The 27,866-nt window shown below is 42.4% G+C and overlaps 1 protein-coding gene across 5 annotated transcripts; it reads left to right on the top strand.

The window, feature by feature from the left end:
- The first annotated feature begins 191 nt into the window (after positions 1-191).
- Positions 192-27,689, top strand: sytl5 (synaptotagmin-like 5). Of its 5 annotated transcripts, none has more exons than XM_029530274.1 (18): positions 192-308; positions 14,330-14,677; positions 14,770-14,985; positions 16,129-16,241; positions 16,447-16,564; positions 17,766-17,909; positions 18,017-18,119; positions 18,241-18,370; positions 19,313-19,413; positions 20,018-20,116; positions 22,096-22,161; positions 23,243-23,421; positions 23,939-24,041; positions 24,135-24,296; positions 24,381-24,489; positions 25,449-25,587; positions 25,674-25,882; positions 26,879-27,689. In XM_029530274.1, exons 2-18 carry the CDS (start codon positions 14,559-14,561, stop codon positions 27,019-27,021), a joined length of 2,253 nt encoding a protein of 750 aa, XP_029386134.1. In that variant the 5' UTR covers positions 192-308; positions 14,330-14,558; the 3' UTR covers positions 27,022-27,689. The 5 variants fall into 5 exon arrangements, with proteins under 5 accessions (XP_029386134.1, XP_029386133.1, XP_029386132.1 ...); XM_029530273.1 differs by having other exon boundaries at positions 18,017-18,125; positions 20,021-20,116; XM_029530272.1 differs by having other exon boundaries at positions 18,017-18,125.
- Positions 27,690-27,866: the final 177 nt, after the last annotated feature.

Here is a 27,866-nt window from a genome sequence, read left to right as displayed (position 1 = left end):
CTTTTTTTTTCATGGGACTTTTAACTGAGTCATTAAGTTTATTCCACAGGAGCAGGAACAATTGTCGCATTGTCAGTATTATATTTGCAAGGATTACATGCGTGCCACTCACACACACACACACACACACACACCACGCCCCCTCCTGTTGGGAACACCCTGCTGTAGACAGCCTCCTCCAGACGGTGAGGCGCACCGACACGCTCCCATTCGGCCGCGGATCATCGGACCGGCCCCGGCTGCTCTTCTCAGCCCACCGGGCTCCGCACTCCCGCCGGCTCCTCACCTCTGTCCGCCGCCGCCTTCAGGTAAGAGACCTCCGGTCTGCAGGTGCAGCCGGGACGCCGGACACCGCCGTGTTTTCTCTGGCATATGGCACATACGGTCCGCCGCTGCCGCCGGTTTCCGTGCAGTGTCTTGTTTTGGGTTGGGGGCGGCGGAGGGGGGGCGAAGTGGTTCACCGTCACGAACCGGGAGGACTGAACCGACGGCAGCGGGAGCAGACAGCACACTGACCGGCTGAAGTTAGGCGGGTTTGGGCAGGTGCAATGCAGCAAAAAGCCCCCTTTCTGCTCTCTTGTTGCTGAATTCAGTGTAGTGACGCTGAATTCAACCTGCAGGCAACTCAGGTGAATGAAATAGTCCTCTGAGAATATACCGTTTTCATTAAGTTGCTCCAACAACAGAAGAAAGATATGAAACCTGCCATCAGATTGATAAACATAATATGTGGAATTAGACGAGTGGTTTCAGAGGACATCCCTGTAGGACAGCACAGTAACAAACTACTGGTCCCATTTCATGTTGACCTTGCCCATAATAGTTTATATTGTTTGTCTGGATGTTCCTTATTACTGAAAAGGTGACAGACACACAGCAGCCTGCTCTTATAAAGTCTCTCCTTGCTGAAATGGGGTGAACAAAATAATTAAAATACAAATATGTAAAACAATAGAATTCACATATTGCACCTGTAGACTGCTAAATGACAATACATCCGGCTGGATGTGCCAAATGAACCGGCAGCTGAGTGCCATGTGGTGATGCAGCTAAGTGTTGGTTCATTATCTAACATGTTGTTCAGTAGGTGTACCAGGACTGAAGAGGACTCAACAACACGCTGACCTCATTCCAGCTCAGGGGTGTTTTTTCCTTTTTCTTTTTCTTTTTTTTTTTTTTTTTGCTTCAGTTTAGCTGACATTTTGATTGCGTTTGAAGGCTCCCGCTCACAGCACTGGTGGGGGAGATGTTGGCCTGAGATGCGGTTGTGGTTGTGCAGAAAAGATGGGAAAGAGATGATGAACAGCTTCAGCAGGATTTGATGCCCCTAGTCAGCATCCAGAAACCCTGAGAGGAAGGCAACCTGGATTACTTGTTTCATATCAGATATAAATTTCATGGGGCTTGCAGGAATCGCAATGTTTTTGTTTGTTATTTTTCTTTCAATCAATTCAGGACTGTAGCAAAAGAATGAAATGTGTTATTGATAAGAAGAATAGTCTGATGAAATATGGAATTTTTGGTCAGTAAAATGACAAAACATCTTTAATTAGCCTGTTTTGTCCAACCTCATCAATCTATCATTCAAAACAGATTTTTTTGCACTTTATTATCACAAATATAAACTGTATTTCTTTGCAACTGAGTTAAGTTGTTAGAGAATTGAGAAATGTCTGGCATCTTACTTGACAAACAATTTAATGATTGGGCAGTTTTAGCAGCCAGTGGTGTCAGAAATTACAAAAGGCCAATTCAAGCTTTCAAAGAGCTATTGGATCTGTCAGACTGTGTGGCTGCTGGCCAAAGTGGCTATTTACACTGACAAAGTAGCAACAGATAATATTTAGCCAGTGTTTTCTATCCGCCTTCACTCTTGGGCCTGACAGGAAAACATTGTCTCTAAACAGCTGTAAGTTCAAACCATGCAGTCGTATTAATGAGTAAAAACAAAACCCATAAGCTCATATGTTATCATTATAGGTAAATTATGAAGACCTGTAAGTGGATGTAATATTTAAGTAAGCAGTCTCTTGAAGGATTCCTTAAAGAAGGAGCTTTTGTCAGCCTCAGTGGTGAGGTATTCTAACAGCCCAGACAAAATTTAGCATTGCTGTTTTATCCCATGAACAATAAGATTTTCCTGTGTAAGTAATCCAGCTACACCATAATTTGTCACAATGATGCTTGCCTAAATTGGTTCATTGGGCTTTAGCTATAAAATGAAAAAGATGCAGTATCTGCTAAGGCTGTTTTATTGTTGTCACAGGGAGAATGCCTCCCTAATGATAGCCAAGCTCTTATATAACTATACGCACAAGGCTGAAGGGGAAAATAAATGGGTGAATAAAGGAGGAGAGAAGCTACAACATGAAGGGATTCCCTGATTTCTCTTCAGTCAGGCAGCAGTTTATCCAGTGGAGCGGAAAGAAAGCCCTGGGGAGACCAGTCACACTGCGTTAGAGGTCTGCCTTCCAAGATCTGGTGTGTGTTTATTTATATATATACACACACACACACATATATATATGACTGGAGGTTAATCATTTTCTCCATGAACCGGAGTCTTCTGTTGGTCAGCAGCATGTTCTGAATGCTTCAAAGTCCAGACAGCTTAATGAACTATGATGAAATGAAAGAATGCAGGAACTGCTGGGAACAGAACTACAAAAACTTTTTTCTTTGTTCTCTTTACTTATTCCAAAATACGTCTGTTCCTGTGGGTGGGATGTAAGTTATTGTCTTGTAAACGCAGTCCCAATAAGAAACTGTGTTCTTGAGACCAGACAAGCAAATATATTGGATTTCTGCTTGATAAATAACTTAACAACATTTTTGTTGTTGTTGTTAAATGAATGATTTATGATCATTATTTCACTCAGTTTTGCACTAAATAAAATGTAAATTCGAGCAAAATACAAGATGTAAACCAAGAACATCAATCTGTAACAGCAAAACACAAGTTAGCTAAGAAAGAGTGAAACTAGCTGGCAGTGCAGCCACAGCTAAGGTCAGCTGAGAGTACTAATGCAACCAAGCTGGTCTGTAGAAGACATTTTAATAAAGACATTTTAATAAACCAAACATTTATTCATTACAGAACTAAGTAGGCAGTTGTGAATTAAAGTATGGTCTGACATAAAGAAACAGAAATAGATTTATTTCTGACAAGTAAACCTGATCATTTGTAGATTTGTAGCAAACCTTTCTATCTGTTTTTCCACGAAGCTTGAACGTCTGACAGGGCTCAGCTCGTCTTCTTCATTTCTCACATCAGTCCTATTTACATTGTCCACTTCCTTGTATTCTGTCAAACAAAGAGCTGCAACAGGATAACACTGTGTGGATAAACATGTCTGCCACATTGAATATCAGGGTATTAAACCTATTATAATTTCAGTGTTCATCTGCATGATTATATCTAGATTAACCCTGAGCTGCTGTAACAAAGCTCCTCTAATCTCCGTGGAGCTTTGCAGGGCTTCCCCTCCTCCCACTCACTTATGGTTCTCTTATCCGTGGCTCTCTGGTGTGTGCTGTGTACCCATTTGGTATGCATCCGATTGCCCTGCGTGGCCTTAGAGACACACTGCATCCCTATTCAATCATGACCACAGCGAGGCAATCAGTGGAAGCCCGTCCACACACCCAACCTGCTGTGGACGTGAGAGGGAGAGAGAGGAGGAAAAAAAAAATGTAATTTTGAGGCGGTGCTGAGATGAATGACTCAGTTGAGTAATAGTTTTTTCGTTGTGGAGTGATGCTTCTGTGTCGCCCTCTCTTGACGTCTGGTCTAAAGAGACACGCCTCTGTAGGCACACTCTGATGCTGATGTTGAACTGAACCTCTGGGGGCTGCAGGGGTATGATGGGACATTTCAAAATAAGGCAAAGGCAGTGACGTGCAAAGGCAGTGACGCACACATGCAGGTTCAAAACTAACCATTTATTTAAAATATAAAACATAATAACATCGCACAGTCAAAACACAGTGTACACCAAACACAGACCATTAGATTCATCGTTAGCAAGTCATGTACATCTAGATATTCAATAAATACATATATTAGAACAGATCAAGGCCAGCTGTAATGACATCTCTTCATTAAAATGAAAACAACATTGTGCCATTGTGCCTTAGCTTAGCGTAAAGACTGGAAACAATTGGACATTTGTAGCATTACTAGGTCGAAGAATTACAGCAAGCCTAACTGTCTGCATCGTTTTCCAGCACCTAACCTCTCTGTTTGTCTTCTATCTGTGGATTATCTGATGTTTGCTCCTCGTAGCTGGGTGGTCACTTGCTTTATGGTATCATTCAAATTTCCTCCATAGTGTTGAGTGCATTTTAACGACATACTCATGAGCTCTGTAGTTTCAATAGAATTTTCCATCAGTCTCACCCGTATTTGTTGTAAACGGCAATTATATTAATTGTATTTTAAAAATATATATTCACTTCGCTTCTGACTTGTGTTAATTGCGTTTGAATGGTAATTTAGCGACCAAATGTTGACCAAGAAAGACGAAATTGAAAACTGTGGTAATTGAATATCAAACCCAAACCTTGGAAACTCTACTGCAGATGTGGGTGGGACAGCTTTCTCCACATATTCTGCCGCTGCTCTGTGACATTCATTTCCTCCCTCAGTTTTTCTTAGTGGGGGCTGCTGCTGCTGCTTCAGAAGCTAAAGCAAAAACGAGTCAAAGTAATATTAATTCTACTTACTCTTTCAGCAAATCTCGCTCGCATCCAGCCTATGGTTGGTGATTAATTGCTTTTGTTTCTGTCAGCCCTGTGTTAGCCTGGCCGTGTCCAAGGTGCGCAATGTCAGCTGGGATTAGCTGGAACATGTCTCATTTCTGAAAGCACAGTCACACACACACGTGATAATTCAGTAATTGTTTCTGGTCTTGGAAATGCACATCGACATGGCCTTGCTGTCAAAGTGTTGCATGCTCTGAATATTGGCTGCTGCCTGCTGTTTATTTTGTACATGCAGTTGTTCTGACACTTTGCCAGGATTTTCCTAAATTGTGTAGGCTGCTGAGAGCCGGCATGTGAAAACGAAAGTGTTTTGTTCGTTGGAGTGTTAGTTTCACAGGTAGTGTGTTGAGTGAATGTCACGGCCACCTCCATCCTGAGCAAATAAACTCCTTTGACGTCCTTAAAAGGAGTGGAAACAAAGATGGAACAGCTGGGTTCTGATGCTGTTTTTGATTTGAGGCTGTAGATAAGGGCAGTAAATGCTCGAGCGTTGGACATGGAGGATTATAGGTCCATCTCTGGCGAACAGGAGTTTGGTCTTTGTTGGAAGATGTTCATTCATCTTTCTGTCCTACAGGCTAACCCACCCATCAGTCCTCACAACCCAACATTTCATTTTGCACCTGTCTGCCCAATGTCTCAGCCACACTCCTGTGTGGTACATTAAAGCAGAAATGATACAAACCCTCTGATTAATCGTAACACTCTGCATGAGATACATACATACATACATACACAACACACTCGCACACACAAGACTTTCAAAGGATTCCGTTCTCTCCATTAGCCGCTAAGGCCTTGGTAACACAAAGCACAGTTAAATATGCCAAGCAAGCTGCAGTTAAACAGGGATGGAGTGCTATGAAATATGTATTGAGTCAACGCCATGTGAGTGTGGAGCGCTCCCTCTCTATGAAAAAGCAGCAGAGGCCACGAATGAAATTGGGTTAATAAGATCCAGACTTGATGTAAAAACCTGTCATGTCCTGCTCTTTAGGTGGAAGACGTGTCTGGAAAAACAGTTTTGCAGGGAAAGGTGCATGTCATAAACAATGAAAGACAGATAATCCTTATTTTTGTCTTTGTCTTTTGTCACTCAGACTGCAATGTCACAGTTTCAGTCATAATATTGCCAGATCTGTGGAGCTGACATCAGACCGTGGCTTGAAATCTGTTTTGGCTGAATAAATTGGCCTTTCCACTTGGCAGACACAAAAGGTGTCCTTGTCCTCTGTGTAATCGATCACATTAATAAACTAAGCTTGGAGTGAAGAAGAGGAAGAGTGGTAGAGTCACGATTTTGGATTGGAGTTACAAAAATGTGAGTATAAACATAAAGATAGAAAATGACGTAATTACTTAGATGTGTGTTAATTAAAGAAAATTGTGTATTCTTCAAGTCCATATACCACGCAGAGTTTGTGATATCAGGAATACAGTGAGTGAATACAGAGCCTCGTAGCCTCCAGTACAGTAAAGAAGCCAAATCCTGTGTACATGTATTATTTAAATGATACCAAAAATATTTTAGAAAATGCACTATGCCCTTTCAGCATTGTATCAAAATAAATATTTTAGATGGAAAGAAATGTGGCACAATTCCATTAAAGAGGCACAAAAATGAAACAAGGTCTTCCTGCAATTTAGCAGGAAGACCTCTTTTTATGTTTTTATGTTTTTGTTTTACTGCATATTGTCGCCACACTGCTGCTGCAGCAGCACATGCGTACTTTCACATGCCCACACTGAACAGGCATAGATCTAGTGATTTCCTTACTTCTGCTGCCAACAGTCAACAGTCTTTGCTTTTACTGAGTATTCAGCAAATCACCCTGATGCAAGCGTACAGTTATTGGTTTGTTTTCATCTGTGGAATAAGTGAAGCAAAATCTGTCTTCCTTCCATTCCTGCCACACATCTTAAACTTTGGCTCAAACTTTGGGCTCAACGAGGTGAAAAGCAAAGCTGTAAAGGTCAGAAAACCTGAGAAAGCCAGAGAACCTGCATTTCAATCATCTCGGGGCTCCTGGTTTTTAACTGCCTTACTCTTTTCCTTCAGTGTCCCCTCCTGGTAGTCTCTTCCACGAGTCACACCCAACAACACAACACAACTGACCAACCAACCTAATCATCCATTTTATGTCTCCAGCTCTGTGCTTTCTCTTTCTTTTATTTCTTTCTTGGAGTCCTTTCCTCTGAATTAGTGAGTGAAATAAGAGAAAACCATCAGTGCATCAACAACAATCAGCATACAGATAAGAATAATATAGGAGAGCTCTTTGAAGGTTGGAAGTCAGCGAGTGTGAAGGAACTGGCTGACAGGAGGCTCTGGATAAGGTTTTTAGAGGCACAAACTGTTGGTTTTATGTTCCCATTTTCTGGTCCATTGAGCCCTACGGGAAACTCTGCAGGCCCCCAGGCTTGATAGGTCATTATGGACAGCAGCTCCTCGGAGAGCTACTGTGGCAGTCATATGTCCTGTGTGGCTGTAAAAGCAGCATTTTAAATGGTAGTGAAGCTACTTCAAGCCAGGGTTGTGGTTAAGATGTGATGTGATGTGATGTGATGGGGAAATGCTCAGATGATTTATTTAAATAAAACAGGGAATGCTGCAATTTGAATAGACATGCAGTGCGTGTGTATATGCTCTTGAATATTCTTATTGAAGAATATAGACGGAAAGTAATTTTTTTTTTAGGTTGAATCTGCTTTAAAAAAAAATGCTGCATATCACAGAACAACATGAGAAACCCAGCCAGCCAACTTCTGTGACCAAAACTCACTGAAGAGCCTGGCAGCAGGAGAGAGATTCGCCTCTAAAGTGTTTCAGTGATGTCGATCTTCTCTAGTAATCTCTTTTTTTTTTGTCTGACTACTTCAGTCTCTTTTCATGTGTACAAACAAGGTGAAATACCATGAACGCCTTAGAGCCATCCAGACTGTTAGACAGTGTGGGAGCCAATGCTGGGGAAGTTACTCAAAAAAAGTAGGTAGTTACTTATTACTGGTTACTTTTGTAACATCATAGCCCCGTCATCACAAAGTGCTGATTGAATAAATGTATACAAAATGACATAAACGCTCCAACACTTGAAAAAAGCTGACCGGCAGGATCTCTCCCCATAAGTTTTGTATCGCCGTGCTGGGCTGACAAATGCTTGGACAGGTTGCTCATTGACTTGGCAGCAGCTGAAAGATACCTGTCACCTGGGCATAGACTGCATTTCACTCTGAAATTTTTGTCCTTTCGAGCTATAAACTCAAAGTAATGAGAATACCGCCACTGCCCGAAACCCCCCGTCTCCGTCTCTGTCTCCATTATCGCTCTCCTTCGCAACCAGCAGCGACATTACTCGACTCAAATCAATCTCTATGGCACCGCACGCAGGAAAGTAAAGTAGTGTTGTTACCGATATTTTTTAACGCGTTACTTTCCTTCGTTACCTAAAAAAGTAATATCATGACTGTAATCCGTCACCCCTAACGCTGGTGGGATCTCCTCCCCATTGAAGTGATAATCACCTTTCACCCTGTGTATGGCACAAACCTAAAACTGTCTTTTACCTGCAGTTTGGCATTATCAGGCTCATAATTCAAGACAAAAGGCCACATCTGGTGAGGAGAGATAGCCACAGTTATGGGAAGTGTCGGGCTTGACTGAGGTGAGTTATTCATATCAGCGTCTAATGTCACTTCATTACCTGCAGAGCCTACCGAGTAATTAAAGTTTGAAATTGGATTTGGACTGACGAACCATGACAGTCCGCGTTTCAGCAGAGCTACTGACATGTAGACAGCCCGGAGAATGAGGAGTGACGCGAAGGTTTTCAGACAGATCTTTGTTGGATTGGAAAAGACATGGAGCAGTGTATCTGACAGCCAGTCTCCAGGCAGGGGAAGGAGGTCATTAGTGCACTGCAGTGGTGCGGATATGTTATCTTCCCTGAGGTGTTGTGTGTGTGTGTGTGTGTGTGTGTGTGTGTGTGTGTGTGTGTGTGTGTGTGTGTGCGCGCAACAAATTAAGAGAAAGACAGACAGAGGGGTCACCATTTAAATGCACAGTCCATACAGGCAGGGATACTTTTCCACTTGGACAAACATGTCAGAGGTCATTGAATTTATTGTTAGTCTAATTCTACACCCAAACCCATCCAGTGTCTCCTCCCAGAAACATCTCCATCCCTTCCAGCATGCCCGATCTAATCTCGAGCTTTCTGTATGGACAGTGGCTGCCTATTGATTTCACCTCTCGCTGAACACAGGACCACTTCCAATCTCAGGAAGTGTGTTACATGTGAGGAGATGCACAGCTTAGATACCAGGGTAAATGCTATTTGCTTCATTTCCTTTAAGCGGAGATAAGCTGGTTGAGCTGTAAACTGCTTTGAGATGCAACATCCTCAATATGGATCGTAATCAGAATCTGCACAGCACTCTGTTCCAAGATGCTGTCTTTGCTTTCAGTTTTATAAAGTTGTGCACTATTTGATTGTCCTGCCTTTTATTAGTTTTATCCCCAATAATCGATCTCAAGAGCAACGTGCTTCATTTTGTACTCTTACTGGACAAAAGCAATTGAATTTTATGTCTGCTGGGCGTTGCTGCGCTTTGATCATTACATCTGTCACCATCATGATCTTCCCCTCTGAATTGAGTAAATGAATCAGGCCATTTAACATCCTGTCTGCCTTTAAAGTTCAGCTTGTTCTGCTGCCTGGTGTGATTGTTTCTTCCTGGAACAAGTAGTGTTGACCTTAGCAACACTACTGTACTTTACTATACAGAGTGAAAAAAAGTTTTGATGGTATTTGACGGGCTGCCTAAGACCAGTGATAGTAATCGAATGGGTTTACGATCAATAACCTTGATGTTTAAGGCCGGTGTTATATAAACAATTCTAACATTGTCATTATTATTGACCCGCTGTTCTGTCGTCACCAGAGATACTCTCTGCCACTCATCATCACAGTCCTCTGCTGTCTGTGTGACATTAATGATTTAAGAAGAAAATGTACAGCATCTTGTGAGTGACCACAGAAGGATTTCGGGTTTATACATTCATCGAAAGAATACAGCCACAGTGCATTAAAGGCTAAAGGTTTTACCAGCTTTCGCTCCACTCAGAGGAGTCGTTCACAGAGTTATATCACTGTTACGTGGAACTGCCAGTTTCTATCATTTATTAATGAACAGCACTCACAACACTTCACGGCTGTCTATCTACGCTTTGTGTGGTCAAATTCATGCTAGACAATCACGTGCCAGGGGAAATTATCTGGAAAAACCTTTTCCTCCCAGGAGATGAAGAATGTGCTGATACAAGGTGAACGAGGTTTTTTACGGTTTATTTTCTGCCTTGAAGGCAGCATAAACCTCTGAACATCTGCTGGTCTCTTCTATGAAAGGCGCAGGCTGAAGTCAAAGCTGAAGACGTGTGTGTGTGTGTGTGTGTGTGTGACCTACATTTTTGGGTAAAAATAAAAAATACACAACACTTTAAATAACTATATAATCTTGACCTATATAATCCCACTTTACTAGAGAGGTGAGAGACAGCGATGCCAGGTGGAAAATCAGCAGGTGTATATGGAGTTGGGTGATTTTTATAAGTGTTGTAAAGTTATACTGCAGTAACAGTCTTACCAAAGACTCATGATGCACATGTCTCCTGTCCAAATGAATGGTTTTCAGAAAGCTGCAATTTAAAACAGTCAGAACTAATAATCGAAACGTGACACATCCGTCTTCCACAAATTAAAACCTGTCAGCAATAAAATGCATGGTAGCTTAGCTCACAAATATAATTATTTCTAATTATTTATAATCCCAGTGTCAGTGCATGTGCACTGTATGGGTGAAAAGGTCTTTCTCAGCATAATCTAACCAATCAGTTTCGCTAAAGCAATTAGGATTATGTGTAATACTAATAGTTTCACGTCAAAAGGAGCCAGGTGAGGTGGCTCATGGGTCTGATCATGGTGACTCCTGGTTGACCCACCAGGTTCAGACACGGGTAGAGACTATCGATCTCACCTGACCTGGGAACTCCACAGGATCTCGCTGAAAGACCCTGAGAATGTCACTGTGGGGGGACTGGGGCTGCTTTTATTGACCAGTCACAACTGTGACCTGACTCTGGTTAATTGGTAGAGGATGGATGGATTCCTTACTTAAACCCCAGAGGATGGGCTTGCTTCTCTTATTGACTGCTTATCTTTGTGAGTTGGTGTCGGTGCGTCATCAGGCCAATATTATGAACTCTTTAATGCTTCAGTAGCCAAATCACATTGACAGAGACTTCCAGTTAAACCCTGCTGAAGTTCAGTCAGCAGCATATTCCAGCGTAATCAGGCCTGACAGTCTCCCCTTTCATTCAGTCTCATACATTTCCATCAAACACCTGGAAAACAGATGTTCATCGGCTTAATCACTTAACAAGACCAGTGTGGCCAAAGGGAAGATAAACAACATAAACACATCCCATCTAATCTGTTTCTGAATGCCTATAATGCATTAATCCATCTATCACAGTCACTTGAATCAGAACAATGTTCATACTGAAGGAGGCCTGGTGTTTTCAGACAATAAAATACATCATATCAGATTTTGGCTACACAGATATCACACATATCAATGCTGATCTTGTTCTTAAGTGATTTAAACAATAAAAGAAAAACATGAGATATCAATTGGCTTGTCTTTTAAAGCCTGATTTAGCTGTTATTTCTGACATGCTGCTCAAATAAGGAGTCAGAAACGGTTTACAGCGTTACTGCCTTTCTATATTTTCCAGTAAAACTGTTTAGATTTGAAGGTTTGTCTTGTTGGAACAAACAACACTCCATCCTTGAACACCACAGAGCTCAGGGCTGAGGCTGTTCTGGCACAAAAACAGGGCCTTGGTCTCATTTTATCCCCTTCCAACCGCTGGACGTTGGCAGTATTTGGTGTTCATTCTATGTTAATTTTTCATCCATATCTACATTGCTTTTCTGCCAACAGCATCCTGGCTGCGGCCAGCTCACCTGTGGTCTGTAATTGGCAGATCGATTTGAGCGCTGCAGCCAGCAGATGACACCAGACCCACTGGTGGTGAAATGCCACACAGTTAGAAAAACACCAAGAAGAGCTTTTGCTGCCAGCTGTCCTGGATAGCTGAGAGGGCCTGAAATTATCAGTTAAATGCTTGAACGAGGGAAAAAGATGAAGACCTTCCTCATGCTGACCAGTAGCCGCTGTCCTTCTCACTGGGATGTCATCAGTGCAGGGCTGAATAGTCAAAGTTTTGCCGTCTCCTTGCTCGTATTTGCTCAGGGCAGAGAGCGGCAGTGGGAATGTGTTTTGTGTGTACTCAGGGAGGGCTGCGTCAGGTCCCCACACCTACTGCAGCACATAGTTCAAACTGCGAGACAGTGCCGGCTCTCACAGCACAAATAGAATATGACGGAAGCTCAGATAAACATTTGTTTTGCTTTATTGACCTTGTTGACTTAGTGTTAGTCATGTGTGTCCTGTATGTCAGGAATATTACGCGGCACAGTTTCTTAGCTGCCAGGATGTTATCTGCTTTTTGAAATTCCCTCCTTCATAATGAAATTCATTCAATCCAGTTATAATATACATATCCCAATGTTGTCATTTCAGTCTCTACTGTGGTTTATGTTTATGATGTCTGAGGGTCAGATGAATGAGTGTCAGGATAATTGTGTTGCTATAGATAGATGGATGGAGTAAGGGAATTTCACAGAAAGTAAGAATAATTGGGTTCTTTTTTTTAAGCCCCGATGGCTCTACGGGTTGCTACAATTGAAATAATTAATGGAACTAAAAACAGGGAACAGCAGGTGATTTATGGTGCTGTCTACTGAAAGACTCAGGAGACAGCATTAAAAGTAAAAGAAACAGCAGAGTCAGACAGAGATGTTCAAAACCAGAGAATATCTCCTTACTGGCTACAGTGCAGCTCCAGTTCATTTGGAAAAGCTGTAAGCAATGATGTCATCAATCGATCAAGCTTTAGAATCACCGTGCAGGATGGTCTGAAAACACTTTACAATTAAAATGGTGCATGGGACAAACATACAAAGAGTGAAATGTTAAATATAAACAAACAACCATTATTATAACATTATAATTATAATTATATAACATTATAATTATTAAGAACGTAGTGGATCATAAAAAAGCCCAGAATATGCTTATATGAGACCCATACAGCAAACAAACAGTAATGGTAAATGAATAGTAAATCATGATTGCCTTTGGCTGCAGATGAAGCTGTGATAATGTCTGCTGGTTCATTAGTGCTAATTCATGTAAAGTGAAGGAAGGAGGCGAGAGGAGAAAGGACGAGAATGAAAGGAGACGGTGATGAATGAAGAGTGAAGGAGGCCGGTGTAGGCTCAGGCAGATCCCTCCACTCCATCCCATTTTTATTTCTCAACTTTATGTTCATAAAGACCAACAGAATTTAGTCTTCTTCCTCAGTCCTCCTCAGCGCCTCAGATATGCCTATTTATCTGAGTTTTGTGATCTTCATGGACTTTATGGACAGTGTGGGAAGTGTAATTTTGATGTAAATCTGTTTATTCAGAGCAGTAAACTTGTCTTCTTGGCACTGCAGCAAGATGGACATTTGTATCTGTCTTGTGTGTGTGTGTGTGTGTGTGTGGCCTCATGTATTGTATTCAAAGCACATAAATGGCTGGATAAGTGGCAGCGTTTCCACCACACACCCCAGGAATGGCATTTAATCTCATTCCCACCTTCTCCCCGTATTTAGGGGGTGGGGTTGGGTTGTCGGTTTGACGTCTGGCTCTTCATGTCCATAGGTCAGTGAGAGACTGAACTCTAGATGACACATGTGAGATGAAACAAGGGTCTACAGCCAGAAGGCTAAACTCAGGGAAGCAGGGGAGCCGACACTAGATGACAAAACAGAATGTCCTTACGATTCACACTGAAGGGGACATGAATTCATTTCAGGACGATCCATCCAACAGTTATGCTGATATTTTGCTCAAAACCATAAAAGTTGACCCCAAGTTCACAGACTTTGATCTCTATAGGCACCATGAATATCTCACACGTGATCTGCAATGGCAGTTCTCATTGCCTGACAGAATAATTCAGTCAGAGCCAAAATGAGCCGATTCCGATAGACGCAGCACCTGCATGAATCAAAGCAAAGTGACTTTGTACCAAAGAAATCTGATATAGCTGTGTGCTGCGTTGCCATGCAGGTGATCAGATAATTAGTACAAGCTGCGCCGTGAATTTCAGGGATAGATAAAGCTCTGCTAACGGAAGCTGAGAAATGTGACTGCTATGCCCTGAATGTCAGACGGCGAACCTAATTGGACGGTTGTTGAGCTGCCGTGGAGCCGTCAAATGCCTACCAATTACTTGTGCTTCCCCCTTGTAATCCAGCAAATCATTGTCTTATTTTAATGAATGCTTTTTAGACCAGCCAAAGGACAAGCAGATTAATGTGGACTTCTTCTTCAGAGGTTATTAACATTAGGGTCCTATTGACTTTACCTTGTGTTCGTTTCACGTTGTCTAGGCTTCCTGAAAGTGTTCCCCTTCTTTCTGGCTCCCCTCAAGAAACAGAAAATTAGAGGAAGGACCACTGGAGGGGCAGAGGGAAGTTCAGACGATGCCAGCACCAAAAGAGCAACATCCCAATCGTTAGCAGAGGCGAATCTGAAGCTTTGTATCATAATGTAGTACTTCTGACTCCCTGCAACATTTTTGTTGGCTGCTTTTACTGACTTGGTCTAACCGAGGAATCAATGGAGGAGGTCAAGGAGGATCTGAACCTCTCCTTTCTGCTGGAACATGAAAGAGAAATGATCCTGAAGGTGCTGCAGAAAGACGAGAAGCTGAGGAAACGAGAGGAGAAGAGGATACGGTGAGGACTCGAGTGTTGCCGTTTTGACAAAGCTCTGTCTCACTATGACTTCTTCCAACATGTCTGGATGATCTCCTCCTTCTCTCACACAGGAAACTGAAGAATGAGCTGCTGGAGATCAAACGAAAGGGTTCCCGTCGGCCTCGGGAGACCGGCGAGCGACAGTGCGCTCGATGCCTGAAGGCTTTGGGCCTGATTTTTGACCGTGGAGATTTCTGTGACGAGTGTCAGCTGCGTGTCTGCAGCGACTGTCGCATCTCAGCTCCCAGTGGACGCCAGTGGAAGTGTAACGTCTGCGCCAAGATCTCGTAAGTGTGACATCTGCAGGGAACAGGACGGGGCTCAGTGTTTGGAGGGGGAATGGACTCCAGATGGTTCTGATTAGACAGTTAATGACACCACATCTGTCTCTATTTGTCTGTGAGAGTCTGACGTGTGTCAGTGCCAGGATCATCTCCAAAGCTTGAAGGAAAAATCCAGCTTAGCCCCCCAAAACCCCCGACAGCAACAGCAGCATCCATCAGCCATGTTTACAACAGCGGTTTTAAAACACCCTGACTTTTGCTCTAGTCATTGCTTAAGTATGTTAATTAGTCTGGATAGACATATTTCTGTGCATTTGTGCATGTAGTTTTTTTTTTATCATCTTTCTTGATCTTGAAATATTTAATATCCTTTTTTTTCCACATGCACATGAAGCATCCAAGTGTCTGAATATGATATTTGTACCTCTTCTGGTTGGGCTGAGATGTATCAGCTTTTTCTTTTTTATAATGACAGATTGCTCAGAACAAAAAATGATGGCAAGTAAACTTGACTTGTCATCACCGCTCACCAGGATGTTTAGTGGTATGATTAAAAGGGGTTTAAACTCAGCAAGTTAGATATTCTTACATTTTAGATGTCACTTTTTTATGATGAAATATTAATAAAAAATAATCAGTAAAAAAAGAAATAAATCCCTAACTCTGCCCTTGGCCTGCCAAGACCACTACAGGATTTATTTACTTATTTATTTATTTATTTACTCAGTTTTATTACTCAGGATTTATTTACTCACTCAGAATTTTATTACAGCAACACCACAAACTGCACCCCTCCAAAACGATCATATAGTTGAATCAAGAACTCAATAAAAGAGTTTCAATAAGCACTGAACATTATAACCTTGATGAATGTCAGATTTATTGCACGACTGGTGCATTAGATGTTAGTTCTACATTAGTTGTTGCTACTAAACTGGAAAGTGAGTACACACTCCAGACCGATGAGTAATGTGAGATGTGGACTTCGTGACGGCGCTCCAAACCACAAGACTTCTGGTAACACGACGGTTTGATGATTGTTCTTCAGAATCAATTAGCAGTTAGGTCTCTCTTTATTTCTCTCTTCTTTACTCCCATCGGTATCTGATAAGTGATGAATGAAGTGTGTGGACTGTGTGTTTGCAGGGAACTGAAAGTGGTGACAGGAGAATGGTTCTTGGAGGAGCGCTCCAAACGCTTCGAGCAGAGAGTGCTGAGCAGTGATGTGATCAAAGAGACCATCCTGAACAGTCCGCCCAGTGAGTCTCCCCAGTGGTGTACTTCAAACTGTAGTAAACTATAATAGATACAGATTCTAATGGTAAAAGTGCCGTGTAATAATAGAAATAGTAGTAAATGGTGGTAAAAAATAATCAAAGCTCAACACAGCTTAACTGTGTTCATAATAGAATGGTGCTGGTTACAGGTTAACTGTTTTAATGGCTGATTTCTTTTGATCACAAGCCACAGACCAGAAGTCCTCTGAGAACGTTTCAGCCCCCTCTGAGTCAGAGAGACCCGACACCCCGAGATCCAACAGAAACGCAATACTCAGCGCAATGGATGGCGCCAGGAGGAAAGGGTAAGATGTGACCACAGAGTAGGAATGAGTTACTCTGAGTCCAGTGGGATTTACTCCGTAATGCTGACACGAAAACATGGAATATGTACGATAGAAAAGAACGCACAGGAGCACAGTCTTAAACTGATTTAAAAAAAAAAAAAAAGTCTGCACCGTGTTGAAGGCGGAATTCTGCACAAAGGCATTAGAAAAGATCAGGTGGATGCTCATTTGATTTTTGAGAACCTGAATGCATTTTAAAATACATTTGGCAAAGCTATGAAGCAGTAATTAAATTATGCCGACTAACATCACTCCACATCTTGGATGTGCTGTAATGCGCTTCACAGCATTTCAGCCAAAGATGCCATGGAGAAAAAAGCAGACAAGCTCTGAGGAACAATAGGAAAAATATTCAGGTGCTTCAACTTCAATATTTCAGGGGGCTTATTATTATTATTTTTTTTTTATCAGAGCAGTGCCTGTTGACTGCTTCTCAACTAATGTATTCCATAATTCGACTAAAACTGTAATTCAAACTATTTATTCAAATAACAATGAATACTAATCATTTCACTGAATCCAAGTCTTGTTTGCAAAAATGTTTGAACATGCAAACACTGCAAGAGCAAAAAGGCTTAATTTCATTCAAATCTCTGTGAAACTTGTCAATAATTATTGGCAGCCGTGGGATTCTGAGCCAGATATTTTTAAATCAAAATAAAACTGGGAGTGAAAGTAATTTTGGGTTTCCTTTAACACAGCATGGAACACATACATAAAAAGAAAACCACAGGATGCATGTTAAGCAGTTCATTCACTCATTCATCCTCTACCGCTCACCTGTTTCCTGGTCGTGGGGGGTGCTGGAGCCAACCCCAGCTCACACTGGGCGAGGCCGGGCTCCACCCTGGACAGGTCGCCAGTCCATCACAGGGCCAACACACAGAGACAGACAGAGACCAACAACCACTCACACTCAGACCTACGGACAATTTAGAGTCACTAGTTTACTGAAACATGATGTCTTTGGATGATGAGAGGGATCCCATGCAGACACTGAACCCTCAACCTTCTTGTTGTGGGGCAACAGCACCAGCCACTATACCGCTGTGCTGCCCTTGTTAAAAAGTTATGCAGCAAATTAAGCACCGAACAGGATAAATGTCAGTGTTAACATGCTGATGTTTAACTCTGGAGAGTCGTGTGTGTGTGTGTGCAGACGGATGAAGATGGATAAAAAAGGCAGCAGACCCACCTTGAAGCCGGATAACGGCGTGGACAGGGTTGGTGTCAACGCTGCTTCAGATGGAGACGCTCAAAGTGCACGCAGCGTTCGCTCGACTTTGACTCCACGTCCAAACAGGTGTCAATCAACTCTTTACTTCCACATGTCGGTCTGTTAAAGAGTCTATGTCTGCAGCCGAAAGAATGGAGTCACGCTGAAGGAAACGGTCTGTTGCTGCTTTTCAGGGGTGGGGCTGTGGCCTTGGAGTCTTCAGGGATGCCCACAGTACCCAACAATCTGCGAACACAAACTTCAGGCAGCTCATCCACTCTAAGCGACAGCCGGAGGGTCAGGGTCAGCAACTGGCACATGCTCACATGAACACACTTACTGAAACGCACTGGTGGGTCTACGTAGACTAAAACACTCTTTTAATGGTTTCAGTGTGTGTTTTTGTGTTTGAGAGCAGCCTGACGGAGCGGAGAGCGTTGCCAGTTTGCTGTCCAGTGACGGCGCTCCTCAACAGAAAGCTGCCGACCATCACAGGAGGAACTCTGGCACGCCCACCATCTCTGTGTCGAGGGCCTCGGTCTCATCAGGTATCTCCACTACAACCCGCCCCTCCTGCTGCTGTCACACAGTTTCAGAGCGCACACGCAAACATTTCAATATCCAAGACTGCATATGTGTTAGTTGCAGCAGTTTCATTTTATCCTGTGTGCAGAAACACACAGAAACACTTCTCATATCATTGTGTGTCCGACTGAGCCTCCAGCCTGTGATTGTGACAGCTGATGTCAGATGACAGGTTTGATTTGTGTCCGATTTGATCTCGACCTGATGGCATCATGTCTTCCAGTCAGATGAAGGCGGGAGCAGTTCTTGGAGCCAGACACTCCGGTTGCTCTCCGCTGACTACACGACTTCAGGGCATGATGGGAGACATCTGACCTACGAGCTAATTCATTTAGATGTTGAATCAGTGGCGTGACCTTTAGTTTAATTGGAGTTTATTTGATTTTGTTGTTCGACATGTAGTTTCAGTTTCAATAAATGTTGTGCGGTCAATGATTGTTTATCAGTGAAAAATGCAAGTTGTAATAAATATATTGCGTTTTTATTTTATAAGAATCATGAAGTGATACTGAATGTTGCTAAGATGTGATTTTAACCTGTAAAAGGCCAGACATTTGATTTCTCTCTTCTACTTTCACTTCATTCGTGTTTAAATTTATAGTATAGTAAGTAATATGGAGGTTAAACAATAAAGCACCTCGATATTATTTAATAGTCTACACAGACACCTACAGGATCACAGCTGAAGCAACAATTACTGTTGACAAGAAGCTGAATGCTCACAACCCTAATTTATTAAATCAGCGTTGTGAATGTCCCAGTCGTCTTTTCAGGTGCAACACAGTTCGTCTGAAACGGGCATAGTGAAATACATCAAGATAGGAAATAGAGCTGCGTTTCCTGCCCATTGGCTGCAAACTAAATGAAGGTTTTTCCCTCGCTCCCCCTCCTCTCTCCCACACCAGATCACTGTCGCTCAGATATGGACCTTTCAACTCCGGGCTCTGAAACCAGCGACGACGTCCTCAGTCTCAGGAGCCGTTCGGTTCCTGGCCTCAACGAAACAGTAAGCTCTCCCTTCATCAGCCCCGTCCCCACGCTCAGATCCCTGAGCTGATTCCAGCTTCACCACTGATTGTAGACACAGCAAACCTTAAAGAGTGTGAAGGTTACACAACGGATTCATCACTTCATCCCTCCATACATCTAGCGTCCTGCAGTTCATGTCCATGTCGCGCTCACGGACTGTGGCTCAGCGTGATGCGTCAGATGTGGGCCTGCATGTTAATTTCACTTTAGAGCCCACTTCAAAGAGCATGATAGGCTGAGTACAGGTGGAGGATGTGATGGTCAATATAGGCATGCTTGGTCACTTCACCGACACACAAGCACGTGTTCTTACTCACACGCTGACAGGATTTGAAACATGAAACTACACATACATTCATGCTCTCAACTGTAAAACCAGGGACACTATGATTTTGTGCATGACAAATGAGTAAACACATTACCACAATCTGTCCTGACTTTTCTGATTGAATTTATGGAAGCTGGCTGCGTCCACCGCACCCACAGAACTGCTTTGTAAAAAAAAAAAAACTAGTCCAAAGACACAACCCAGCCTTAGAGTTGCTGTTTCCCTTTTGATTAAATCTGACCACTGTCATCAGCAGGAGTTCTCTGATGAGGATGCAGAGGAAGACATTGATGCCCTGATGTCAGCCCACAGCAAGACGGTCAGCCGAAGCCTCAGCAACGCAGTGTCAACGGTAATATCCACGTTAACGCCCACACAAACACTGAAGTAACAAAAAACTAAAGCTGATCGGAGTCGTGTTCCGCTCATATACAGCACAAAGGTTTATTGGCAGGTTATACACCTGCTGTATGCTCAGTATCACCTGATGCAAGAGTCAAGACTGTGTGCTCCGGTGTTGACATTGTAAACACAGTGAGAGCTGTGAGGACAGCTAATGTCACGAACACCCGCAGCACGCTTAGAAACCCTGCTGCATTTACATAAACTAACGTGATTTCTAGTATGATAATGTGGAGGAAGGCTGCTTCGTTCTCGACAGTAATGTGTCCCTGCTGGTTGTGTTTTTACGTAAGTAATTCAGTACTGAGTACTGTAATGTTATTGTCATTTCTCTTAATTGATGATGCTCACACCAACAATAGATGAGATTATTCTCACTAATGTTTAAGGGGCCAGAAATGACCTGCAGCTGCCCTCAGATCTACAGAGCATTTCATCCTCTTTCGGCATACTGTCTTTGAATTAAAAATGAACTGCTAAAATTATTTCAGTTAAAAATCCTCTTTATACGGTGAACACAGTCGAGCATGTTGCAGCCAAGGAGCCACAACAGTTGGTGGAGGCCAAAAACAGAGCTAGAAGGAGGGAGCACGTTGGATGCAGACGTGGATATTGGTTAAAGGGGTGCCTCCAAATGAGCAAAATGCTCAGATGTGTGAATATGTATTTGTGCTTTGTTGTTGTTATCCAAACACCACAGATGTGAAGATATTAGCCCACCAAGAACAAAAGATACAAAAGTATGTTTCAACAACATTAGCAACAACAGACGTTGTTTCGTTGGACAGTCTGCTGATTGTTGAGAGTCACTGAGACATTGCGTTGTTGGGGAAGAGGGCAATTGTTGAAATGTCATTTTCCGTGGCCACATAGTGAACTGAACTCTTTTGTACAGAGTTAGAGGCAGAAATGATGGAAATCTGAAAACGCCTGCACAGGAAAATAGAAAAGTTAAGTTTAACACCATCACAAATGTCTCCCATCTTTGGATTGGCTCTTGAGTTCACCTCGTCGTACCTTCCAACAACTATGAAGTTCTTCCTTCAGCAGAAAATCCAGTTATTGAAATACCTAGCTTATGGTTTCACTTTGTGACTGACACCATCTTTCAGCAGCTTGTTTGAGTGGCTGTGTAATTTGTGAATTGTGAAGGTAAACTGAGGACAATTACCTCACTGAGCTGCCTTTGGTTGTATCAATGGAAGTCAAAGGTGTTGACAAGCATTAGATAAATAGTTCAATCATTAACTCAGTCTCTACTTTTCTGCCAAATATTTTATTGTTTACTGCCCAGAAGACATTTTTCACGCACAATAAATCAACTGATGAAGTATTTGTGTCATTGAGCGTACTTTGTGTTATTAATCTGATAGTGTGTTAATATATACGATGAAGCTGACTTGTGCCTGACATCACTGCTGACTAGTCTATTTGTTACATCGAGCATTTGTCGGTCTTCTCAATAATCCAGCTGTCGTATCTCTAAAAGTTTAAGGCATCTGGACCTGCTTTAAGTGTTTACTTCAATTCAGAGCTTTTAGATTGGATCTGAAAGGCAATTCATCACACAGTTGGACCATCTGATCAACATTTATGGCCAAGCTATATAATATACACACATCTTAAAAGAATACCAAATTTAAAATTTTAAAATAGTAAAACACCTCTGAGCAAATAGAAGTCTCTCTTTTTCACTCATGTCCTGTGTGTGTTCGTTCCAGATGAGTTGTAATCGCTGTAGTTTCATCTGATAATCACCATGGTAACCGCATGTAATGTGGTGTCAGGGGTTTCTGCATCCCCTCCTCCGGGGCAGGGCTCTGTGCTCGGGTTCTGCCTCTATCACTAACACATCAAAGAGCTCACATCTCTCCCCTTCTTCTGTTTTCCTTCTTTTCTGTGCTTCTCTTTAATGAATCGGCTGCTCAGACCTCCACTCCTGCCTCAGAGAGAAGGTGGGGGTACCTCAATGTTCCCGACTCAGACGCTGAGACTGTGAGTCTCCTCTTCCCCGTTTGTGCATGTTCACCACTGCATTATAGAACGGTCAGGCTGCAGCAGCATCCATACACATATGTATATGCAGTGTGTACTGTTTTTTTTTCTGAACATTACATCAGTACTTGTGTCTCTCTGCTCATTAACACTCATTAACTTTTTATGGGGATGGCAGCTACATCTCTTTCCAGTAGGTCTACGTACCCTTTGCATTAATGTAGTAATTTACCACACTGGCTCCCAGCAGGAAATAAATGAGTTAGACTTTCCAGCAGAAGAAGCACAGTGTGGCTCAACTGAGCCTTACTGTCTTCTGTACTCCCCGGATAGGAATATTATTATCAGCGCTTTAAAACTGTTAAATCCTGTGCAGAGCTACGACCGTCATGTTTGCCTGCTTCCTAACAAAATGTTCCAGACATAATTACCTGCTGCACTTGCAATAGTTTGGAGTCTTTTGTTCATGAAAGAGATTTGGAAGGTTCACAATATGAGGTAGAAAATGTGCTCTCCAGTTTGTCGTGGAAGAAGTTTTACTTTTTAATTGGCAACTGAAGAAGCTCAAGGTGTTTCTGGATGACGGTGGTAACTATAAAACTAGTTTCTGGACTTTCATTTCTGTATGTGGCTCATTTCCCTTTTGGTTTTTTTGTATTTTTATGATTATACATTTGTACTCCCATGTTACTTTTCTCAAATCTGCCGATTCCTTTTTGTGTCTTGCGATTCCAGCTGAGAAAAAACTGCATATATCTCAGCAGCAGAAAATCAAACAGTAACAGCGAGTCATTATTGTAACAAAAAAGACAGAACTCTTTATTAATATTATTTGGTCCACAGTGTAAGTTTTATTTTCTTTTTTCGGTATACATACAACATTTTAGATATCCAGTATTGATGATGTGAAATGTTCATTGGCACTTCACTGTTAAACTTATCATGTATTGCCACAAAAATTCTCTCTTTATGATTTTTTTTTCCACTCAAATATTTTATTTCCTCCATGTTTCACCACTTTGTCCAGTTGAGATGTAATGCTTTTCTTTCTCACCTCATCAGTTCTCCTCTTCTCTTACAGAGTAGTATAAACAGCATGATGAGTATGTACAGTGAGACCGGTGACTATGGCAACGCCAGGGTGAGCGGCGAGATCTTGCTCAACATCAGCTACAGCTACAAAACCGGTGCTCTCAACATCCTGGTCAAAGAGTGTCACAACCTGGCAACAGGGGACGAGAGGAGGCAACGCACCGACGCGTAAGAGCGTCAACACACACACATTAATGCATATGCTCCTGTATGCAGGTACATCAGGAAGGAAAATATTTTGGGAAATATTCTCTTCAACAGCTCCAATGTGGCTGTCAGAAAGAATGTCTGTTGACCTTTTTTGAGGTTTTCCTTATCGAGAAGTGATACAGAAACTGACCAGCTTATTAAATAAACAATGACACATCAGTTTGTAAAAAAAAAAAAAATTGGTTTCCTCCAGGCACTCCAGCTTCATCACACAGTTCAGACATGCAGGTTTATTTGGGGCTCTGAATTGCCTGTCGGTGTGAGTGTGGATGGTTGTTGGCTTCTGTATGTCTTTGTGTGTGTGATGGGCTGGCAACCTGCCCAGGGTGAACCCCGACATCACCCACAGCCAGCTGGGATTGGCTCCATTGACCCATGACCCTGTGACCCTGTGACCCTGTGACCCTGTGACCCCGTTGGATGATCAGCGTAGATAATGAGTGGGCTGGACTGAGTCTTGTTGTTTTCATGGCAGATATGTGAAAACTTACCTGCTGCCAGATACATCACGGCAGAGCAAGAGGAAGACTAGCATCAAGGCCAACACCATTAACCCTGTTTTCAATGAGAATCTGAGGGTAAATATTCACAGTCTACAAACTCTGCACGTTCAATGCGACCATCAGTTCAAAACTCTCATCGTCAAGCCCGTTCTTTCTTACGTTGTGTAGTATGTGATCAGCCACTCGCAGCTGGAGACACGAACCCTGCAGGTCTCCGTGTGGCACCATGACCGGTTTGGACACAACAGCTTCCTCGGAGAAGTGGAGTTGACCTTCGACAGCTGGGAGTTTGATTCCCAGCTGGAGGAGTGGTACTCTCTGCAACCAAAGGTAGGGACCAGCATCAGCTCTTTTTCTGTGTTGTGCAGCACATACCAAGGCATTCTGAGGGGACTGTGAATGGTCTTAATGCAGGTGGAGAGCTGTATAGACTCCATGATGCAGTATAAAGGAGAGCTGACGGTCGTTCTGAAGTATATACCTGCAGAGAAAAACCTCACGCTTCCTCTGGACCAAGTGCAAGGTACAGTCTCAACTGCAATAAGCATGATATATTATCCCCGTGTAAAAATCAGACTCCCAGAAGAAAAAATACAAATCTGATAATTGCACCAGGAATAAAATAAGTCTTCCGAAGTTTTCTTCATTTGTTCGGTTTTGAAGTTGTTATTCCTAAATTAGACCAAAGGTCTTATTCTGAAATGATCATATTCATATTCTTTTTATCAGGTTGTTCCAACGCTTAACTGGAGCCATAAAGTCATTTTAGACCTGTCATGTTTTTTCTTTTAGATTTACTTTCAAATTAATTTTTCAAATTCAACTGTCATTTAAATACAAATCTAAAATTCTAATATTCAGACCTGATGTCAGGCTTCTGTAAAGGCCTGTTTGACAGCAGTAATAGCTTTGGGTCTTCTTGGGTGAGTCTCTATAAGCTTTCCACACCTCAATTTAAGCTCTTTATCCAATTCTTCTTGTTAGATCCTCTCAAGCTCTGACAGATTAGATGTGAAGTGTCTGATTCACCAAGTCAAGGTCTCTCCTCAGATGTTTTATGAGCCTTAAGTTTGTGCTTTAGCTGGTCCAGTCAAAAATAGAGACCAATCTGATATTTCTGGCAGTTAAAACAATTGTTATCTCAGATTTTCCTTTTAGACACATTTTAGCCAATATGTGTTGTATATATTGTATGATGTTGACTAGTTTTGTGTTTTTGTTTTGATGCTCAGCCAGCTCTCCCTTTCAGAAGTTTTCAGACTTCGCGGGATTTACCTGGTTAAATTAACACAGAAACAGCTGATTGTTTTGAAAATTGCATCCTCCGACATTAAATTAGGATTCCTGTGACTCTTTAAGCCGTCGTGTTGATTAAACCTCCAAACAACAACAACAAAAAAAAAAAGCTAATCAATAAATGCAAACCTTTGGATTGACATCTGTTCTTCTGCTTTGTCTGCTTGTCTGCTCCCTCCGACGCAGTCAAGAGAGGATTCCTGAAAAGCAAGAAGACGAGCAGCTTCACACTGCCTAAGGGGGGCATGGTTGAGCTGCTAGTCAAAGGAGCCAAAAATCTAACTGCCGTCAAGTCTGGAGGCACCTCTGATCCCTTTGTCAAAGGGTAAGATGCTCAAAAAGAAAGGGAAAAAAAAACACCACACAGCTTGAATCCTTTGCAGTAATGTTGTTTTTTATTTTTTGCCCTAGGTACCTTCTGCCTGACAGCAACAAGTCAACCAAGCACAAGACGTCGGTGGAGCGACGGACAGTGAACCCGCAGTGGAACCACACCTTCACTTACTGTGGCCTGCAGCCCGGAGACCTCAACAACGTCTGCCTGGAGCTCACCGTGTGGGACAAAGAGGCTCTGGCCAGCAATGTCTTCCTGGGAGGAGTCAGGCTGGGAGCTGGCACAGGTGTGTGTGACCCCTTTTAAAAAGCGCACTTCTTCCACAGAATTTCAAACCTGTGGACAAAAACTACAGAGCTACAGAAACTTTGATATGACTTAAAGCTCTATGTCTAATTTGTGTTGTAATGTTTACACCATAAAGGAAGGCCTTTAATCAAGTTTCAAGAAAAATGGCTTCAAAATAGGTCATAAAATCCCAAATTGCAGAAATATGCATATCAAACAACAGTCCTGAAGCTGTTCGTGTTGTCTTTAGCTGCTCCGGTGAGAGCTGCTGTTCATCCTCTGGCTATTGAGGTTGGCAGACTGCAAAATATTTAGAAGAAACGGCTTGTTTGATTTCAAAGAAATGGAAAGTGAGGCCTATTTTCTCGTCTGCTGTACATATCATAATTATTTAAATCTTTATTTACTATGCCTCAACAAAACCCTGAAATGTTATGGTGCACATATTACTTTGGTTCTTAAATTTAGGGTGAAAACATGTGGACAGAAGGCAAGATGGACAATATAATCATATTTATCCTGATATTATGACTTCCCCTGTATGATACACCATGCTAGAGGGGACACCATTTTTGTTTGGGTTAACTGGTGACTCTAAAGTGTGAGTGTGAGTAGTTGTTGGTCTCTGTCTGTCTCTGTGTGTTGACCCTGTGATGGACTGGTGACCTGTCCAGTGACTGGTGACTCACCCAGTGCGGGCTGGGATTGGCTCCAGAAACTGATCAGCAGTAGGAGATGAATGAATGAATGAATATTTTTGAACCAGTGAGTCGAGGCTTGTGAGATTCATGACTCACCTCATATGAATTTGTTGTACTATGAAAACCCACTTTTACCCATAAGACAAAAACACAGAACGTACCAGCTCCAGATATGAGTAAATCAAATGATAAGCGAGGAGAGTGGAGGCTCAGGAAGTGTTCAGCTCCTCAGGGCTCTCTAGTAGTTATGAAAAAGTAAAACAAATGGTTATGTCATTGTTTCTCCCCTGAAGGCAAAAGTTACGGGAACGAGGTTGACTGGATGGACTCATATGGGGAGGAACAGCGAGTTTGGCAACGCATGATTGAAAACCCAGAAGTCCCTCAGGAGTGTACTCTGATGCTGCGATCCAGCATGCACAAGTGTAACACATGAGCTGACCGAAGCACAAAGAGGATGAAAGAGGATAATGGAGGAAGGCTGAGAAAGAGAAAGAAGTGGCCGAGGTGATCGGCGTCTTTCTCTCCACTTCTGAACCTCCCCTGAGGCTCCATGTTCACTTCTCCTGTCCAGGACAGCCAGTCATGCCTTACACTCATCTACATGTGGCCCTCCAGAGCATCACGTCTTGACCAAGTACTGCTGTTTACTGCTGTATATGGAAAAAAAACATATTCTATGTATGTAATTTACTGTACCTACCAAATAAGCACACGGTTCGACTCTTGATGTGTCCGTCCTCGTGTCTGTGGTTCATGCACCGGAGTCATTACCGCATGTAGTTACAGCTGACTGAGATCATTTGTGAAGCGGTAGACAAGGCAGCGATCAATAATGTAGAGACTTAGGCATTCCCTTTATAAGCAACCGAGCTGCGTCCTGCTCTGAAGCACAAGATGATGCTGATGATGTATCCCCTCATGAACAGCTGTGTAGAGAGGTGGAAAGTGACTAATGTTAGTACTTCAGTACCGTCCTACTCGACTTCATTATTAATGAAAGCGTGACGATTGTTTGGAGGAACAAAATGTAAGTACCACAGCAGCACTTTGATGACTTCTCAGAGTGCTGACACACTGTGTGCTCACTGCGAATTTCTTGTTTTGGATGGAAAGGGGTGGGGGGGGGGGGGGGGGGGGGACATCCTCCTGTGGGCTTATCTGTTATTTTTGCCTTTCAAGAAGTAGGTTAACACAACAAAACTCAAATTTTAGTATACTATAACTGAATTATTTTGTCAATTACTTTTTCGGAACCTGATGGAGGGTTTTTAAAACAGA

Source organism: Echeneis naucrates, chromosome 21 (genome assembly GCF_900963305.1).
Source record: "Echeneis naucrates chromosome 21, fEcheNa1.1, whole genome shotgun sequence".
NCBI lineage: Eukaryota > Metazoa > Chordata > Actinopteri > Carangiformes > Echeneidae > Echeneis > Echeneis naucrates.
This window is presented reverse-complemented; position numbering and strand designations above follow the sequence as displayed.